The 19,028-nt window shown below is 45.2% G+C and overlaps 1 protein-coding gene across 5 annotated transcripts in view; it reads left to right on the plus strand.

Annotated features, from left to right (window-relative positions):
- The window catches only part of PCNX1 (pecanex 1), a 1,666,514-nt gene that overhangs the window by 317,500 nt on the left and 1,329,986 nt on the right, over nucleotides 1-19,028 (plus strand). For all 5 annotated transcript variants that reach the window (XM_069638600.1, XM_069638595.1, XM_069638598.1 and 2 more), the window contains exon 6: nucleotides 8,877-10,547. In XM_069638600.1, the coding sequence (XP_069494701.1) occupies nucleotides 8,877-10,547 (1,671 nt within the window). The remainder of the gene's footprint in view (nucleotides 1-8,876; nucleotides 10,548-19,028) is intronic.

Raw genomic sequence — 19,028 nt, forward strand, 5'->3', positions numbered from 1 at the left:
AGATACATGGCGGGCTCAATCCCTTTACTCCTAATGAACGGGAGCGAGTTGAAGGATCACCTTTCCTTCATGCGCCCCCTGGTGGCCGATCCAATTTACACCAAAGTATGTGAATTTTAATAGACAGATGGCCAAAAATCAACTTGGATGCAATGTTTATTTCTGCATTGCTTTTTGCACCCACTTTACGACGTTGTTGGGTTCACAATTTTATTTCTTTAACTTTAAATAGTTGTTCAGGTTTTCATACCTAAATAACACTCCCATAACTGGGAGTGTTATGTATAGGTGAGAAAATGCATCTTTTTTTAGGTTAATCCCTACCTTTGCAGAATACTTGTAGATAGTCCAATAAAAGATATGAAGACCTGAATTTTGTTTGATTTGGAAACTACTTCTATTGTCAACCCTTACTTTGCAAAGTAGTTGTTTAGAAGGCAGGAAGAGTATTATGCAAATGTGTACCTTCTAGTGTGCATTTGGAGGGTGTGTGCACAGAACATTGAAATGTTATTTTTAAAGTACAGGATAAACTTATTTTCTTGGCACTTAAGCAGAAAAGTATTAAACTTCTCAAAGCAGTAATGGGGAAGAGACTGATCAAAGCTGAAGCAGGATCCAGTTCCATAGTTCATGGCCTAAAACTGAAAAATGTACGTTGATTCTCAAAACAGCTGGTCACTAGAACCAGTCAACAATTCTCACATGCTATGATCTACATGAAACATTTTGAGCGCCATGCAAAATCAGTGTGGGACTTGTGACGAATCTGACTGCTTCGTTCTGATTCCCTGGAAGAAAGCCTCCCTTATGTTGCCTGGGAAAGACAGAAGGTACCGGTCTCTGTCCCTAGGGATGGCTATCTGCGGGAGGACCATGTGAGAGAGGATATGCTCCACAGAGATGGAAAGAATCTGTATCAAGATAACCCTTCAGTCATACCGTTTATTGATCACCAAGGGCCTTTGCGACAGTCATGCATGGCCTATTGCATATTGTAACATAGATACTGGTTTCTCTAGCCCAAAACCTCTTTTACCAAACACCCCCCCCCCACCTTTTATAGTACTGAGATGGGGAAGAGGGATGGAGCAATGAGGATAACTAGACAGCAAACCAGGGAATGACCGGGCGTTTAAAAGTAATGCCAGTGATCCAAATTGGAGAGAACCGGAAAAACGAGAAGCAGAAAGAGTGCCAGAGACAGGAGAGCCACCTGTCTTGTGCATACATCGTGGGGGACGCTAAAATGCGGGCAGACTGCAGGGCACAGTGGAGAGCTCAGCGGACATGGTGTGCTGAGCATTTGCCAGGTCCGAGAAGTTCACTGTTAGACTATGGGCAGCCGCAGCTGCCGAGGACAGAAGCAAGAGGCGAAGGGAACACTGCCCAGGCGCCTTTACAGTAGATCTGTGTTGCCCAACATACAGCCCGCATGCCAAATGCAGACCTTCATCCCGCGAAATGCTGCCCAACCAGAGTGTATTTTTTAATGATACACCCACTTAGAGCAGTTGGTTGCATTTTATTACACAAGTAAACAGTTAGCTCATGACCATTGCTGGGGTCACCTGCTAACTTTGTTTTTATCTGCATTATAATCTATGCCCCCTCCTTTGTTTGGAATAGAAAGCAGTCTTGAGGCACCCCGGGTGGGACATTTCTAATGGAAATACAGATGAGGTCGATAGCTTCCAATTATCGCAAGATGGCGAGTCAGCTGTCACACTTGATTACAAAGGATACACTGCTACTCAGCACGGAGCTGAAACACTGAATGCCCGCTGAGTAGCAACACATCTTTATTTGTAAGCAAGTGGCTGACGTGGAGGAACCAGTGTTGAAAGGCAATGAGGCGACACTTCTGTTTTCCCTGTAATGCTCTGCCCCCTGTAATAAAGGCTATTTAATCATTGTAAATATTAAAGACGGGCCTTACACTCCACCTACTAGCATGTGAATGGGCACTTTGGAACGCCCATTTAGCCCTCTTAGTTGCTCAGCCTGCCCTTTCCCGGTGAGAAATTACTTTTCAGTATGTATCTATATTGTATTCATGTATTTACAGCCCAATTGCCTTGAAGTGCAGCACGTTTTATGCAAGTCCCACTGTCACCAAACTTCCTCTTTCATGCACCAACGTATTACTGCTAAACTACCTGGCTCACCCTCGCCAAGACAATCAATGCAGTTGTTGTACAAAGGCACACTGCAAAGGTGCTTCATTCACTAGCTGTACATTTGAGTGTAGGGCACCTATGATAGAAGCGTCTGACATCCAACCAACGAAACACAAAAACACACACCATCACGCTCTCATGCAACACAAGCAACAGTGAAACAATGCTTTCCATGACCGTACCTTTGAAGAACCTCATTAGCATGACGATCAGGGTGACTAGAAATTACCAGGCGGCCACCTTCAGCTTCTCTTTATTCAAACCACATATCCCTACGCAGGTCACAGAGGCCACAATATTGGGACAGTCTCTGAGGGCCCCCATCTGAGGCTCGAGGCCCCTTTCTTTTGAAAGGCACAGACGCTGTGCCGTCCCTGTCTGTACTGATAAAGGACCTTTTATCCTGGTGACATTTCTTTAAATTCCAAAGTCATTTTTGGCACATGACAGTCGTGATTAACCGATGGGTAGTGTTTTGGCAATAAAAGCAACAAAAGCTTCTTGCCATTTGCAGAATCTGTAGTGCTACATTCCAGGAACTTCCCGGACAGCATTTCCTTGTTCATTGGGCATAAATGGCTTTTTTGCGTTACATTAATTTATTAATTTAATTTGTTGCATGAACCTATTTTGCTGCACTTGTTTTTAGACTTGCACTCGTGCTGATGCATGAGTAGATTTCTGTGCGCTTGCATGATAATAGTTAATTATTTTGGGTCAGTCCAAAAGGTATGATCCATGAGGCCTGGGTGTCCTGTTTTTGAAAAAAGGTTAGCCAATTTATTATGTCACTTTAATTTGTGCCATCCGGCACAACGCTACCAGACTGTCTGCATAGCAGAGAGGGCCCTTTGAATGGAAGAGCAGTCGTGCAGTGGTTGTCCAAAGCAGATCAGCCATGCAGGACAGTGCAGCCCGGGAGGGTGTGCATGAACCGTGGAAGAACTCTTCATTGAAAAATGGAGGACTGCAAGGGGGTGCGGGTGGCACAGAGTGGTGGGGGAGCAACCTATGCAATGTTGATTACATGGGGAGGCAGAGGCGCACACCGGCCCTGACCCCCTCGGCATAGCTCTGTGTGTGTGAGTGAAAGGGTGATAATTTGATAGTGGAGAGAGAGTGTTGGGAGTAAGTGAGATGCAAAAAAGGACAAAGATGGGGAGAGTTAAGGAGAAGCACATGAGAGAGGGAAGATGGAGATTAAGAAAGACAGACCTTCAAGAGTGAGCGGTTGGTAGAGAGAAGAGAAGGGAGAGATGGAAAGACGGAAATAGTAACATAGGGATAGAAATGGAGAAAGAGGCGAGAGCAAGACAGACAAATGGTAACATAGGGAGAGAGAAGGGAGGGGATTGAAGGAAAGAATGATAGAAATAGTAACGTTGGTAGAGGGGAAGAGGGGAGGGAGAGTGGAAATGAAATGGTAACCTGGAGAGAGAAAGACAGCAAAATAGTAACATACGGAGAGGGGCATATGGGCGCGAAAGAAAGTCTGCAACAAATAGTAACCGGGAGTCTCTGAGGGAGGAAGGGAAGAGATGGAAAGACAGAAAGAGATACAGAAATGGTAACAGAGCGAGGAAGATGGGCAAGAAAGACACCGTACTTATTCGGAGGCCCCGTCTTCATGAGCGGGAATTTTCGATTTCCTTTTCATTTTCTTTGCCCCCTTGCTCATGCCGTGTGATCCTTTCCCCGCTCCACGCCACTCATTAGTAGTCCGGCTGACTGTATGCAGCTTCAAAGGTACATTCGGCCCTCTGTGAAAACCATTTGTGCACCCCTGCGGTAGATGGACCGGGGGCGCAGATGCTGGGGGAAACACGAAGTGCACTGAAGACGCCAGCCATAACCAGTAAGCAGCGAGAGGGAACGAGTTACCACAACGCTTCAGTGTGAATGCCATGTATGACGCAAGCAAGCCCAAGTGAAGGCAAACCAATTTTTACAGAAACAAGCATTGTTGGAAGAGCAGGCCTAAGTGATGGCAGACCAATTCTTACCAATACCTAAATAAAAGCAATACCATTATTGCTGACAGAAACTTTGTGGCAGGAAAGAGCCTAAATAAAGGCAGTACAATTAGTACGAACATTGTCGAGAGAGAGCCTAAGGACAAGCAGTGAAGTTATTACAAGTGCGAACAGCGCTAAGAGCAGCCTAAATAAAGACAGTGGAAGTAAGAAAGGGTCGCTGACCCGATACTGGAGAATTGCTCCGAGATGGATAAAAGAGAAAAGCGTACCAGAGATTGGAAAAGCCCTTGCAGGTTAGTGAACCAGGCAAATGGTGAGTGTCGCACTCACACCCAAGAAAGGAAAGATATCTTGGCAGGCCAGTATACCGGGGGAGGAAGGAGGATTGTGAAAGTTTAGGGGTCGGAATTCCTACACTTGAAACAGACAAGGGAAGACTCCTAACCCTTTTGCGGGATCAGATAAAGGAACAATACCCTGGCAGGTAGAGTAGACCAGGGAAAAGGATTGAGAGAGTGCAGGGGTTGGAGCCCCCACATGTGAAAGTCTATCACAGATAAGGGAAGACTCCTGCCCCTTTAAGGATTCAAGAGAAGTGTGCTATGATAACTAAAGATGCAGAAAGGGAGAAACCCCTTCTCCCTGAAAGTAATAAAAGCATCAAAAGAAGAAACAAAATAGTGGAACCCTGGCAGGAATGTAAACCAGGGGGAGAATAACAAGTGAATAAGTTGTGGAATAGTGACACAGGAGGAAAATCATAACCCTTGAAAGAGGAACAAGAGGCACAAAAGTGAGCGAGTGAATATAAGAAAACTGTTTAAAAAGGCAAACCAGTGAAAAGGGAGCTTAATTTTGATTTTGTAGGTAATGAGATGTGAACAAGGGGTTGGGTGGGTTTCTGTGACTTTGTATATACATTTTTTGTACATATGTTCTTGTATTATATGTTGATGTCTTATGTTTCTACATTGAAAATAAATTTTCAAAAAAAAAGGGTTCAAGCGTGGATCCGCCCCCCCACCTCACCTTTTTTGAACTGAGTGATAACGACGTGGATGAAAAGGGGTACTCGAGGAGAGAGTAGAGTAATCTCCTTGAGAGGCATCGGAACATTTTTGGCTGTATTGGAGGCACGGGACTGATTTGGAGAAACCAGAAAAAACGTAGGGGAAGGTGGAACCCCTGTTTCCTGTTTGAACAATATTTCCTTTTCTTTCATACTCCTTAGAACTTTGTTTGCAACTTTAATAAGCTATACGTTTGTAGCTCAGAGAAATACCTATTTTCGCATTGTATTTAGTTTAGCATGTAAGGGTCAGTTTAGAGCTTTTGGCACAGAATGGATGAATTTTTATTTGTTGAACATCCAGACACAGACATTCATTAGTTTTGTTGAGGCAGGGAAACCCCTCATAGACATAGACTGGTAGAATTTCCTCAACCCCTCTTATTTCGACAATAACAGTATTAAATCAAACTCGAAACCTGATTCTGTGTCTGACTCTTACTCTTGATCCCCTACAAACTTCATAATTAGCCAGCGAGAAACTCTCAATGATGTCCCTGCGGAGTGATGCGGGTGGGTGGCTCCCCAATCCTCGTAGACTGGTAGCTGTGTGATGAGTTGATCTAATTTGCCCTACCATTCATCAGAGCATACTTTTATGCATTGTCCTAGTTGGAAGCATTTCTCATCTACATATTAAATGTAATCCCTTTTTTTTATGCAAGCTCGTGATAGCCAATGGATTTTTAAAAAAACAGATGCAGTGCAATACTGGAAATGTTGGTTAAGGAACCATGTAACTGTGATTGTCCACTTAATCAACGGCACACCTGCATCTAGATGAATGTATTCCTACTTGCTAGTTCTTTTGTTTCTCCTGCCATGGCTGTTCCACCAGTATACAACCCTTCCATCCCTTCATTTGAAATGGCTCAATAGGGATGGAGGAATTGGTTAAACATACAGTAACTAAGTTGAGCGAATGTGTAAAATGCTTTTTAGTCACCTTTTTCTGCAAGCCCATCACCTGGATGGCCTCCTATTTTGGTCTGTTGGTGCCCAGAGTGGCTTCTGACAGATTTCGGGTGCTTCCTGAGTTGCTGTCATGTGGTGTTCCACAGTGTGCCTGCCTGTCTTTCCCCTACTCTATTGAATATATACACCCGTCCGCGCTTCGACCTTCTGTAGTAAATATACCAAGGGCACCCAGGTGGTCTTTGAGCTGACTGGGGATTATGACGGGGGTACAGCCAGAATCGGTGAGATATATTATCTGATTCAGGAATGGGTGACCAATTCACTGGCTCTTAATAACAAGACTGAAATGATGATCGTAGGTTCTAGCCAAAGAATAAAAAAAAAAGCTTGAGGCCAAATACAATCAATTTAAAATCGCTGACCGCATCATTCAAGTAAGCCCACGGGTGAAGACTCTTGGAGACTAACTTGACTCTGGTATCACCATGAAAAAACATGTTATGCAAACAAAAGCACTATGTGCTTGTACCACAAAACTGATGAGGCAAATCAAGCCATATTTTTCAGCCACCAACGTAGCATCAGTGGCCACTGCATTGATTAAAGCCAGAAGAGACTACTGCAACATACTACTGGTTGGTACCTTGAAGAGTAATTTAAAGAAACCTTACAGGTAGATAAAAACGAAGCTGAGAGCGGTGTGTGGGCCGACTAGAACAGACCACATTACCCAGGCAAGGAGATCCTTGCGCTGGCTGGCGGTCATTCACCGCACCACACATACAATTCTTTCTTACACTCAAGTGTCTTACATGGAAAAGCACCCTGACTACCCGCTGCAGTGTTTGCACAAGGCTCCGGATACGTGCCTCCTTTGTTCCAATGGACTCAAACTACTTCTGACAAGATTTAAATTGAAAAACGTTGACACTGGTTTTGATGCCTGTCCACTAGGTCTTTGGAAGTTTATTCAGCCTATTACAAGAAATAGTTCATGCCTTTATTAATTTCAAAAAGGCTATAAAGACTTTTCTTTAAGGCCATGGACTCGGAAGTCTCCTAATTGGCGGATCTGTGCTCCTGGACCATGGCAACCCCCTAATCTATACCTTGCTTGTACGGTCTTTTATTACGTGTGCCTACTGAGGCCTACGGGCGTGATACATGTAAGAATGGAATAATCCTGCATTGGGATGCATTTTCATTGCACTTACTATTAAATGTACAAGCAGTTGTGTAGTAATACAAAATCGTTGATGTTAAATGGATGCCAGTGTTAACAAATGTATTAACATTTAAATTGCTATTGCTGAATGTCTGATCTTAACATACTCTGCTCGAGCCCACCTTGGAGGGTATCGGACAGCTCTTATACTCCTGTGTGCATTAGGTACTGAATGTCTCGGCACCTATAGAAAGTGAACTCCTGGAACAATGAATTGTTCCTTTTTGCGGGCCTCGTCCCTGTTGTGCCTAGTCAATGTAGTTTCACTACCTTTTCTGTATGTTGGCTACACTTCTGCAGGAACTCGACCTGAATCCTAGTGTTCCATACTGGGAAGTGACCGAACCATGCCCAAACATGTTAATTCCTTTAGGAAAACATATGCGTGTGGCCCATTACACTATGTGCCCTTCAGCCCCCAAACGCCACTGCGGACTTTGGTGATGTGATTCAGGTATTGGTATTGTGCATGGCTCGATGCAGTGATTACTGTGCTTATTAGGTCTGCAAACGTTGAGTCCCTCATCTCCACCTGGCAGAGGCCTCTCTGCTGCGCTTGCCAGGCTCAGTACGTTGGTCAAGACTGTGCTGTCAGGCATGACGCCTAGCACCGAGTTGGGTGCTTGGGAGAGGGCAGTGGGCAGATTAGATTGATCGGCTTAGTCAGGATAGAAACTGAGTACAGCAATAGTGCTTTCCATTTGAGATGCAGGACTAACATTAAGGACTGTTCAGTAAATTGGCTAAATTCCATAGCCACCTTCTGCATTTGAGGTGTTGTGCATAGAGGTCTTCAGGCATGCGGGGAGGGTGCACGCATTCAAACAGCCAAGCAATGTTTTGGTAGCACACAAAAACAGCATCAGCTCATCTTTCGTCAAGGGTACATTTGAACTTCCTTTAGTGGCGATTTAGAACCCTACATTGTTCGTCTAGTTTTAATGTCAGATTTCAGTTTAGGGATAAACCACCCAAATGAGCAGAAAGTCAAGTGAAAATGGTTGTTGCTTTAATGTGTTTTCACTGCTGTCTCTGCTTGCCATTTGTAACCAAATGTATGGCCACTCTTTTGCATGGCAGGTGCAGCAGGACTGTTAATCTGCAAGTAAAACAACTTTGCAAAAATGTCAGTTTACCTTAAACTAACAGCTTCTTTGAGGAGGGTCTACAATTACGTTTTAGCTCACCATACCTTTCACAGAGGAGAAATATCGTTTCCGCATGACAGTATGGTCCTGCACTGAAGGACAGTCTAGCATGGAAATGATAGACAATTCTCCATTGAACAAGTGTACCAACAGCAATCCCAGACACATGCTTTTACCTTGGTGGGCATCACCAGTTGGGTGTCTTACTTGGTACACCGTGTGTGTGTGTGTGTGTGTGTGTGTGTGTTTGTTTTAGTGTTTTATATTCTGCACCTATTTAAAAACCTTTTTGTTTGAGTGCAAAATGTTTAGTGGCTAAACCTTGCAGTACTACTCACTCGTAAATCTGTCTTTCTGCAGATGTAAGTGCTGATCCGAAGCTCTTCCGTCTTGTCTCCAATGAGTCCTTCATCTCCATCCAACCTTCGCTATCTTCTGTCGGCCAGGATTTGCCAAGAGACTTCAGCGATAAAGCTTGTCGTCCCAACAGCCATCACCACCATGTGGAGCAGTCCCTGTCCAATGCCTGTGATACTGAAGTGGCATCTGTAGTTCCGTTGCACTCTCACTCGTACAGAAAAGAGCACCGGCCACGTGGTGTGCCACGGACCTCTAGCTCAGCTGTAGCTTTCCCTGACACGTCGCTCAGCGAGTTCACACACTATCATCAGAGGCGGGGGCTGGATCCGGTTAGTGAGCTAGAAGCCTGCAAACCCCATTCTGGGTCCAAAGAATCTGTGGGCGAGAATGCCCCAGTGTCTGTGGTTCTTCAGTTAGACGAACTTCTCAAAAGTAGAAGCATCCAGCAGTTGTCGAGAAATGGCAACAAATCCTTGAAAGCGGATCAAAGCGTGGACAGTTTGAGGAGCCTCAGCTCAAGAAGCAGTGGGTCAACTGAGAGCTACTGCAGCGGCACGGACAGGGACACCATCAGTACAATCAGCAGTTACAAAAGCGAACATACAAGCTCTACCCATGTGGAGAGCATGTTGTCCGAGCATGAGGAGTTGCCGAAAGTGGAGAAAGAAGGCAGCTGTGGTGATCCAGAGGACGACATCAGTTCAGCTACTGATAAAAAGACTTGTAGCGAGAGGACCGCTGTGGAAATAAGCATTTCTTTGGACACCAAGGATGCTAACACATCAGATGAGCTGCTAAGTCAGAGAAGTCTCAGTACATCTGCTTCGGAAGAGGCCAACAAGAATCCACATGCAAATGAACTTACTAGTCAAACTGACAGGTGTGCTGGGGAGAAAATGGAAGCTCTGGGTGACAACTCACCAGTTTTGATTGAAACACGAACTGCTAAAGATGCAAGGAGCAAGCAAAAGGATGGCGATGTGCGACCAAAATCCTCTAGCTTAATCCACAGGACAGCCTCTGCACACAAATCATGCCGGCGACGGACAGGGAAAAAGCGTGCTAGTAGCTTTGACACGAGCCGGCACAAAGAGTATGTCTCCTTTCGAGGTATAGGGGGTCCTAAAGCCCATGGTGCCGGCTTCTGTCACGATGAAGATTCCAGTGATCAAAGTGACTTGAGCAGGACTTCAAGCATGCAGTCGGCTCACAGGTTCAGTAGCGACAGCTCTTCCAGTACAACTTCCCATTCATGCCAGTCCCCAGAGGGCAGGTACAATGCCTTAAAGACCAAATATCACATTACAAAAGATCGCACCCCGGACTCCGAACACTCTCATCGCTCCCATTTAGGATGTGAAGGAGTCAGTAAGAGGCGAACAACCCGAAGGACTTCTGGCGCAAACAGTGCTAAGAGTCGTGCCAGGGTGCTCAGCCTGGACAGTGGTACTGTAGCTTGCTTGAATGACCCGAATAGGCTGGCACCACCTGAAAGCATAAAACCTTTAACCACTTCAAAGTCTGATTTAGAAGCCAAAGAGGGAGAGGTGCTGGATGAGCTGTGTCTTTTGGGTCGGGCGTCTCAGTTGGAATGCGTTACTCGCTCCAGGAATAGTTTGCCAAACCATGCAACGTTTCCCAAAGGGGAAAAGCGGACTACATCTAGTGGTGGTAAGTGAAGAAGACCGACATAGCCTTTGCTTGAGGAAAGGCTGGTGTTATATTTCATGCAAGGGCTTGAATCCTAAATGTGACAACTGACCTACTGTGTGTGTGGTTCTGTATTTCAAATGTTCATTTATGCCCCATTTCCCTCCATTGTTAATCTTGTGTGATGCACACATCGTTTTTGAATGCAAGCTTGGGGGGGGGGCTGTAAACTGTTCAAAGGAGCCCCCTAGTTATTGTAGAAATCTAGTTCCTTGCCCAATCATCTATTTCTATCAATCCACAATGATTTCAGGTTGTCCCTATGCTTCATTAGGCTCGCTTGCAAATTGAGATTCTTTTTGCCATTTAGTTGAATGGCTCCTTTTGAAAGGGTTGGTCTAGTGAATGATGTCACAATACCCCACTAGATACTGTTGTTCACACTGTGCTTCGAGTCTGGTTTCATTTGAACTGCATGCCTCACTGCAGTCTGGACTAAGGTTCCTCGCAAGGGCTCTGATAAGAGTGAAATGTATGTGGGGTGCTTTTACTCTTTCCAAGTGGACCTGGCTGTGTTTTATTTTAAAATTATTAGTATGCTTTTTTAAAGCCCTCGGGTCGCATTGTGACGTTGGGTGGGGAGAAAAGATTGGCATGAAAATAGGACATTGTAGCACAGCCAAAAGAGAAATATTTTAATATGGTGGATATGAAAAGGCATTTTGTTACTGAGAGGGGGGCAAGTTTGGCAAAAGTTTAACTTCCCAGGTTGAAGTGGTGAAAACTAGGAATATAGAGCAAATGCGGATTAGAAAAGATTGAAATGAGTGACCGAGAAAGTATAACGTTTGGACATCAGGAGGTGTGGGCCACCGTTGCCTGGAATGCTGCTTGACATTTATTGGCTTGTTGTGGGTGGTATTTAAATAATGCAATGCTTTGTCAGAATATGGATGTTTGTGTATGCAAATAGGATGTCACTATTGACATTAGCATGTTCCACCTCAAATGCTTTCCACTGAAAATGTTAACTCTCCCAGAGTGCTCTTTCTTTACATCAAACAAATGATGGGTTGATGATGGCAGGTATGGATAAAGCCAAATTAAATGTTTGTACTATTTAGTCCCTTTGACTCCCACATCCAATATTGACAGCAATAACTTTCAGCTAAACTAATATCTAGGTATAATCTGGTCTTTGTGCTGCATATTAGGTACTTTAACGTCCCTACCCTCCAGGTAAAGCTCCCAGAAGCATTCAATATTAAAGTAGTTTGTTCTTGCACCTTAAGTGCATACATTTTCTTTTTTGCTGCAGTCTCGTGGTTCCTTTTGCCAGCAGTTTTCACTGACATTTATGGGAAATTGGTAAATGCAATTATTTTTTCGGATTCCATTTAGGAATATATTAATATGTTCCTAATTTGTGTCTGCTGAAGTTACAAAAAGTTGTACTTGGGCATTTGAACAAATGCAATGCTCGTACCAGGTCTACTGTACTTTATTTTCAAAGGAGAGACTTAAAACCAACCTACTTCATTTGTATCTGCTTACTAAATCTCTGTAGCTTTTCACTTAAGAAGATATCTGAGCACCTTCTAAAAAATCCTCACTGATGCCCCTTATCTTTTCCACCCCTGTGTTGGTGATATTTCTTTGATAAGTCTGCCCACCTACTAGGCAAGGCATGCTGCTATTCATTTAGGGATAACAAGTGAGCCTCTATTTATGCCTTTCCCGCCCCATCCAGTTAGTGGTAATTTGGTGGCTGTTCCCTGATAATAGCCAGTTAAACAGTGTTGAAAATAGTAGTGGTTGTAATTAGAAATGAGGCATCTTGGAGAGAAACACTGAAATATGAATTTCACTTGCTTTTTGACTGCCAGTAGACCTAGTTTACCATAGGTTTCAGTAGAACTAGTTTACCATCGGTTTCACATGCAAGATTATCCTAACACAACTGGACAAACACATACATTTGTTTCCAACCAGTACTTTATTCACTGCAAATATATGCATTTTTTAAACAGTTCAGTTATCCAACAGTCAAAAGAAATATCTTTTACACCTTTACAAAGCCATAACATGTGCTCCATCTCCAAATGCTTCAACAGTAAAATTTAACATCACACTGTTTTCAACAATCAGGTTTTTAGAACCCCCTCCCACCCCCCCAGATCGATGCCAAGTGTCTGAATGCCTACTTACTAGCCTGTTCACCTCCTAATAATCTTCCTGTAGGCTATCCAGTAGGCTCCGCCATTTAGGGATGGATAAACAATGAAGGGCTCTGAGGGCATATGTAATAAGGGTGACCAAATCTTGCTGAAACAATTTGTCGTCATGGATAATTGCTGTCCTCTTGTCCATACTAAGGGTTTCCCAAATCGCATAATACCACTGCACTATCAAGGGTGCCCCCTCCTCCGCCATTGCCTTGCAATGCACCTTTTAGCACATCAGATTCCAAGCCTTCCCTCTAATCCTAGTTTCTCCTGTTGCTGGAATATTAAGGAAGACCAGCGGCATGTTCAATTCAATCCTACAGATCCCAACGATTTTCGGTTTCGCCTTCTATTAGAAGTATTGCATGTTTGGCAAGCCCCACCATATGTGCTCCCTGTGCCCTCCACCTTCCCCGCCCCCCTCCGCGTTCTCTCCAGCATAGTGAAGAGCTACCTCTGCACATTTTGTACATTTGTTCTGGTCTGCAGTGCAATCCATGCTGGATTTTATATTGCAATTCCTGACTCTGTTCCGATTTGTAGAGCCCAAACGCCCCTTGAATTGCTTGACCCCCCCCCCATTCCTTGTCTGTGAAGTGCCTGTCTGCATCTGCCTCCCATTTGCTTCTCGCCTGCAATTGTGGCAGTCGTTCCTCTTCCAGTAAGATTCTGTTCATGGAGGAGATGAGACCCCTGCTGGTGCCACTGTCCGATATTAACCTCTCCCACTCCCTCAATTCAGGGGTTGGTCACCCAGTGTTTAATCTGGTGGTATGTAAAGCTATCGCCCTTCTGCAGCCTGATCTCTTCAGCATTCTTAAAGGTTTTTGTGGGGCATTGAGTCATATAGGTCTCTAATTTCTCTGACCCATGATATCCGTCTTTGAAATCTGCTATGCTCTTTTTCTGGCGGAAAAGGCAGGGTTCCTGAAGAGGGGTGTATGTGTTGACGACCATGGGGCCAGCATATACCTTCAGTTCACTTTGACCCATACCTCCAGGGTATATTTAGTTATTGGGTTTTTTCTGAGCCCTCTTGACCTGTCCTCCCTTCTTAACCATGGGATTTTCCACATGTATTCACCTACAATCACTTGCTCCATTCGTACCCAGTGCTTCCCATTAGCCTCTTTCCCATTCAGCGAGCACGTGTAGTTGTGTGGCCTGAAAGTACTTCATTTTGTTTGGGCACCCCATCCCTCCTACTACTTTGGTCCTATACAACAATTTTCCCAGTATGCAGCTTCCTCCCATTCCGTATGAAGTTAATGAGTTCATTTTACCATTAGAAATCTCTCAGAGCCCTGATAAATATAAGCCTCCATCCGGCCAGGTTTTCTTTTATTTGGCGAAGCAAGGGAGGGTAATTTGCTCAAAAGATTTGCTGCAAATTTGCTGTTATGTCTACTCCTAGATATTTAACCACACCCTCTGCTCATCAGAACAGGGTTCTGGCTTTCAGATGCCCCAACTCATCCCACTGTTAAGTTTAGAATTTCAGATTTTGAGACTTATCTTGAATTTCCAGACCCTTGAGAACTACCCTATCTCACCCTAAATTTCTTCTATGATTGCTCTGGTTTAGTAACGATCAGCATTTAAGGCCTCTGCGAACAGTCCTATCTTGTGTTGCAAGCTTGCCCACTTGGGCCCTTGCATAGTCCCTGCCTCTTATTATCTGAGCAAATTGTTCCATAGCTATAGCAAAGAGAAGGGGAGACAAGTAACACCCCTGTTCGGTCCCCTTGTGGATTGGGAAGAGTTTTCGTAAGCCTCCCATTTATCTTCACCCTAGCTACAGGCTCCTTATATGTGGCTTAATCCATTTAAAAATAAATAGGTACCCACCCCCATTCTGTGCAGTACCTGAAACATAAACACCCAGTTTAATCAGTCAAATGCCTTATCGGCATCTAGCGTCAGTAGAAACGTGGGTGTCATCTTCTCTTCTGTAGCAGTTTTAACTATGTGTAATATCCTCCTTATGTTGTCAAACGTGTTCCTCCCCTGGACGAAACCAAACTGGTCTTGTGAAAGCGGGGATGGTAGAAACCCCCTCTAGCCTAGCACCTACAACCCTCGTATATAGCTTAGCATCCACAGTGATTAGCGCAATCGGCCTATAGGAGGAACTCCACTGTGGACCCTTCCCTTGTTTTGGGATCACGGTAATATGAGCCATTTCCATGGACGGCGAAATTCTATCCGCCTCCTGAAACTCGTTAAACGGGTCAGTTTGATAACTGCACAGCTGCATGCTGAATGTTTTATCGAATATTGCAGTGAGGCCATCTGCCCCCTGGCTGTCTGTTGTGGAGCTTCAGTCTGCTGATTGCCCTTTGCATTTCCTCCATCACGATTGGGGCATCTAAGAGCTTGACCTGCTCCCCTTGCAGCCTCTTCCCTGTACAACCAGTCTTACATCTTCCTTCTCCTTCTTTGTACATGTCTCTTCCATGTACAGCCCCTGAGAGAAGTCCTCCATCACCTTCCTTTTACCCCCTTCTCTTATGACAATCCGCCTGTCTTCCAGTCCTATGAAGCATGGCTGCTCCTTTGTTCTTAGCTTCCTTGCCAATACTGTACCTACCCTATTCCCATGTTCATAGAAAGTCTGTTTACACTTTAGTAGGGTGCTCTCCACGGATTGATCAGCTTCCTGAGATGCCCACTTTGCGTGAGCCAATTCCCTAGCAATTTTACTTGTCCCTGACTTTTTATGAGCCGTTTCCAGTCTCAGAATGTTCTTCTCTAGTTCCTGCTCTTCCCTTCTCCTAGCTACCTTCAGCTCCTTTGCCATATTAAACAATAGATCGTAATGTGTTCCTATGCCAGTCTCTCTCTCTCCCTCATCCCTGGTTCCTTTTCAGTGCCCAAATGTCTGCTTAGTTCCCCCCCTATCAAGTTCTGGGTCCCTTTGTCTTGCATGATAGTCTTCCAGCCTCCATCCTCGTTGCAGTCTACCCCCTACCCATTCCAGGGATATTGGCGCATGATCCAAGATGGTCATGTGCCCTATTCTAGCTGCCCTTGTCGCTGTGGCTACCCATTGAGTTGGTATTATGTAATAGATTCTTGAATATGTTTTGTGTACGTAGGAATAGTTGTAGTCCAATAGGCCTGCCTCCCCAGTTCTCTTTCAATTGCTTCAACATCGTTCCCTATTTGCATGTCCCCTCACCCCTCCTGATGTATCCCGGCTCGCTTCCATTGCCAAATTAAAATCTCCTCCCCCCACTACCACCGATTTACCCTCTCCAATTTTCTCAGACATGTCTCCAGGAAATGCTCCTGTTCTTGGGCGGGCGCATACAATGAGACCAGCATGTACATTTGCCCCTCTATCCTCCCCTTAACCATTACCGATATACCCTCTGGGTCATTCTTAACTGAGATTTCGTCTAGTTTAACTGATTTATGTAACATGATTGCCACCCCCCCTTGTTTACTTCTCGCATGCGGTTGGTATTATGTTGGATATTCCCTACTCTCTAACTGCCAGCGTATTCATTCTTGAGATGTTTCTTGCAGGCATATGATGGGCACCCTTCTTACAGATACATCTCAGCACACTTACCCTCTTGTTCATACTATTCAGACTCCTGATGTGCTATGATTCTAATAAAAACAATGCCCTCCTCTATGAAGGTGTCCCCTTTCACTCTGCCACATCTCCTGGGTTACCTGTTTATCACAAACCGAGTCAACCCCTAAGAATAGTCTCTTCTGTTAGCATTAGAGCTGTTCCCTTGCGTTCCGTTATTCGTGTCCCTGGAACTCTCCAGGTTTCAGGCATGACCCCCTCTCGAGCCCCTACCAGCCATAGCTCCCCCTCTTCATTACACCCCCGTATATCCAAATTCAGAGACTTTCCTTCTGATATTGACACTAGAGCCTCCCCCTTCTCCACTCTCTACCTCTGAGCCAGACCACTCGTAATACCCCTCTTCCTTTCCATCTAGATTGTGTCCCCACATAGTCAAGTCTTTTTACTGCTTTTTGAGTACCACCATGCAGGGTAATTTGTCAGTCGCCTTTATACTCCTCCTGACTGGCGCTCTCCCTCCACGACCCCTGGCTCGGTGGGTTTCATACCCACAATCCTCATCCCTTCTTCAACATTGGTGACAGTAATTTCTTCATTTCCCATCTGAAATTGTAGCTTCGTCAGGAACAGCCAGCGGATCTTCAAAACCTCCTTTTGACAAGTGGCACTTGGGCTAGATCTTCAAACAACTGGACTTTGCTTCCTCTGATTTGCTCCTTCCATTGAGGCCTGTTAAGTGGTTTCAGCTCCATCACTTAGTTACAGCTCTGACCTTGCTCCAGCATGTTTGCGTCGCTCTCATGCACACAGCTCCCTGGCGTCCTGTACCTTCCCCCTGCGCTGCCTATTACATTCTCGTTACCCTTTTTCCAAAGTTCTCCGCCTCACCCCTTCTTCTGATCCTCTGGGCCCTTCGATTTCCTAGTTGGAAGTCATACTCTCCTTTGCCTCGCTACCTGTGATCGCCGCTTGTGGTCCATTGGAAACCTTCAAACTCCCACTGTGCACACCGAACGCCAGGTCCCTGTCCGGCCTCTTGTTTTATGATGATTAGTCCAGAGTGGCCCATGTGGTTCTGCTGCTCACCTTCGCCTTACTACGCTCCCTGTTGCTGCCTGCCCATTCCAGGCTCTCCGGTCTAAGCCCCTGGACTCCTCGTTCACATCTGCTTCAGTGCCCATCCCTCAATCGGCCTCTCATAGCCTGGCAGCGGGCCTCAGCTTCAGGTGGCTCTTGCACACCTTCTGCTTGTTTATGTGGGCCGCCTGTCGGTCCTGGACTTCAGTGCCGGTCCCGTCATGTTAGGCCTGCCCACTCTCACCTGGGCCTCTGTCGATTGCTCTAACCGATGTACTGGTGATCAAGTGCTCACGCTGCTCTCCTTTTTACCTGCTAGAGCCGGTGTCTGTCCCAGATCTGGGCACTCTGCTCTCCACGGCACTGGCAAGACTTTTTGGTTATCCAGGTGGGTAGCTCTAGGTAAGCCTCTGGCACCTCAGACCCCTCTGGTCTTCATGGCTGGCATTACTCTCATCCGGCCGTCCAGCGCCAACCGTTCCCCTCATCACTGCCGGAATTCCCCACTCACTGCCCTGGCTTCAGGCTGTCCCTCCACAACTCTCCTCTCGATGCCTGCTTCCTGATGGTGTCTACCAGGAGATTGTAGGGGGATGTTTTTCCTCATACAAGTGTTCAGGTCGGGCGCTCTCACTGATTGCGTCCACTCAGTGTGCCGCTTTGGCCAAACCCCAAACACATTAATTTTTAATGACCATCTCCTCTCCTGTATAAGAACAATCAAATCTTTGTCTTATTAATTTCTTTAAAGACTTGCAATTGACCTTCACCATGTCTGCGATTGATACCAAGTCAACCACGATGATCATATTTTATTTTCGAAAACCCAATGTCACTTCTTTTTCTGGTAAATATCCACTTCTCACTTGGCATAAATCTTGATGGACACACTTGTTCCAACCCCTGATACTATACCCAAATAACTCACTTCAAAGCCTGCATACACTCTGCATTCCATAGTTTTCATCACTCACCCTTACTGCATTATATAATACTTCAATCACCGACAGAGGTGCACTCTATTGTCTGTGCAACCTGATCTTGTCTGTCTCTCTCTCGCACACACACCTACCTTTGTTTCTCACTTTGCCTTTCATCACTGCCTGTACTCCTACCATAAATTTGAGCACATTCTCCAGGCATACCCAGGACTCCATAGCATTTCCACTTCCACAAGCCATCACAATTTGCACAATTTGGTCAATTAGGGGTTTCTTACCTCTCATGTGCTAAACTTGGAAAATCATGGTCCCTGAATGTGGAGTTATCAAAACACTTCCTGAACCTTCTCTAGGGTAGCCACTAAATCTCCACTGGTCAGTAAAGATGTTTGCAGTCCCCTTCCACACTGTTACGTTTGTCTTTCACAACTGTCTTCAATAGCTCCCAGACACTGAAGGATAGTTAAGTGGTTATTTTCAAAATGGTCAAAATAACATTTTTATTCTGGTCGGGTGCAGGTACGGTACTGTTACTAGGCTTCCCCCTCTCAACCTCCAGTGGGCTCCCTCCATCTTAATTCGGTCCCCAACCCCCAGGTCTTCCAGCCAGCGTTCAGTAACATTGTCATCTAAATAAGGCTTAGCTTCGGTTACGGCCTAAAGGCAAAAAGCCTTTATTTATTGAGCACGGACCTAGCTTTGAGAAGCAATG

The sequence above is a fragment of the Ambystoma mexicanum genome, chromosome 14 (genome assembly GCF_040938575.1).
Source record: "Ambystoma mexicanum isolate Mex_15411 chromosome 14, UKY_AmexF1_1, whole genome shotgun sequence".
Classification (NCBI taxonomy): domain Eukaryota; kingdom Metazoa; phylum Chordata; class Amphibia; order Caudata; family Ambystomatidae; genus Ambystoma; species Ambystoma mexicanum.